This window comes from Galeopterus variegatus, unplaced genomic scaffold (assembly GCF_000696425.1).
Source record: "Galeopterus variegatus unplaced genomic scaffold, G_variegatus-3.0.2 Scaffold1370, whole genome shotgun sequence".
Classification (NCBI taxonomy): domain Eukaryota; kingdom Metazoa; phylum Chordata; class Mammalia; order Dermoptera; family Cynocephalidae; genus Galeopterus; species Galeopterus variegatus.
Genome location: NW_007727481.1, coordinates 330089 through 331637, shown reverse-complemented (window position 1 = coordinate 331637; position 1549 = coordinate 330089). Strand labels below are relative to the sequence as shown.

General features: G+C 58.9%; 1 protein-coding gene across 1 annotated transcript in view; it reads left to right on the top strand.

Annotated features, from left to right (window-relative positions):
- Positions 1-1549, top strand: part of DLX2 (distal-less homeobox 2) — a 13621-nt gene that overhangs the window by 657 nt on the left and 11415 nt on the right. Inside the window, exons 2-4 of the mRNA XM_008576595.1 lie at positions 1-164; positions 666-850; positions 1362-1545. Of these exons, the coding sequence (XP_008574817.1) occupies positions 1-164; positions 666-850; positions 1362-1545 (533 nt within the window). The remainder of the gene's footprint in view (positions 165-665; positions 851-1361; positions 1546-1549) is intronic.

Genomic DNA, 1549 nt, shown 5'->3' with positions numbered 1-1549 from the left:
GGGGGGCTCGCCCTATGCGCACATGGGTTCCTACCAGTACCATGCCAGCGGCCTCAACAACGTCCCCTACTCCGCCAAGAGCAGCTACGACCTGGGATACACTGCAGCTTACACCTCCTACGCACCCTATGGGACAAGTTCGTCCCCAGCCAACAACGAGCCTGGTATGCATAACGTTGGCGTCTAGAGTGCCAAGTCGGTCTAGATACTGGGATGGATGGGTAAACATGTTTGAAGGGGGGGGGCGGAGTTCTGGATTTTCACACTGTCTGCTCACCGCCTGCTCGTGCCCTTTACCCTCCCAACCTCCTATCTGCCGCAGGTCACCGGTTACCTCCTTTAGTACTCAGCTGGTGGAGCCGGTGGCCTCGAGGGCCAAATGAGCGCGCGGTGCATGCCTTATAGTAATCTCCTTTTCTTGCCCTCTGTTTCTCCTTTCTCTCCAGTTTGCGCCTGTCTTTCCCTTCCCTGGAAGGCTCTGCTCCTGGGTTCGGTGGCGGCGCCGGTCTGGGCATTGAGAGGTTGCGCCTGTACCGCGCAAAATGTCTAAGAACCCGCCAGCCTCCTGGCTCAGGCCAAGACCCCGCCAGGCCCTCCAGGCTGGCGGGAACTCTAGCCTCCCCCCCTCCGGGTTGCGCGGATCTCACGATTCCGTTTCGTTGCAGAGAAGGAGGACCTCGAGCCTGAAATCCGGATAGTGAACGGGAAACCAAAGAAAGTCCGGAAACCCCGCACCATCTACTCCAGTTTCCAGCTGGCGGCTCTTCAGCGGCGTTTCCAAAAGACTCAATACCTGGCACTGCCTGAGCGAGCGGAGCTGGCGGCGTCTCTGGGCCTCACCCAGACTCAGGTGGGGGTCTCACCCTCTGGGGGCGAGGAGGGCGCTGGCCTGGACTGGCCAGGAATCAGGAGGGTTCAGGACAATGTTTTTTAAAGCATATTTTAAGTAGTTTAAAGGATTTCCAGTCCTGCTCCTCGGGCCGCCTAAACTTCTAGGCCCAAAGCTGAAAACCCCCAAAGGACTGCCGCATGCGAGAAAAGAAAAAGGCAGGGGTGGGCAGAAATCTCCTACCACCTTGTCTTTCCCCTCGCTGCTGATTAAGAGTGAAATAACTGGGCCTCCTGACCCCCTTCCGCTGTCACCATCACCACAGTGCACACTTATCAAGCAGCCCGGGGCTTTTTGAGATTACCTCCCAGTGGAGCAGGACCCAGCAGAGGCTTCAAGGCCGCCGCACGTTGATCGGCTTACCCACTAGGGTGCTCTGTGCCCACCTCTAGCTGGTCTTTCTCTATTCCCTCCCTGTCCCTGCCCCATGCCCAGATTCCTCCACTAATGCTCAAGTCCTTTTTCCACAAAGGTCAAAATCTGGTTCCAGAATCGTCGGTCCAAGTTCAAGAAGATGTGGAAAAGCGGTGAGATCTCCTCGGAGCAGCACCCTGGGGCCAGCGCTTCGCCACCTTGCGCTTCGCCGCCAGTCTCGGCGCCGGCCTCCTGGGACTTCGGCGCGCCGCAGCGGATGGGGGGCGGCGGCCCAGGCAGCGGCGG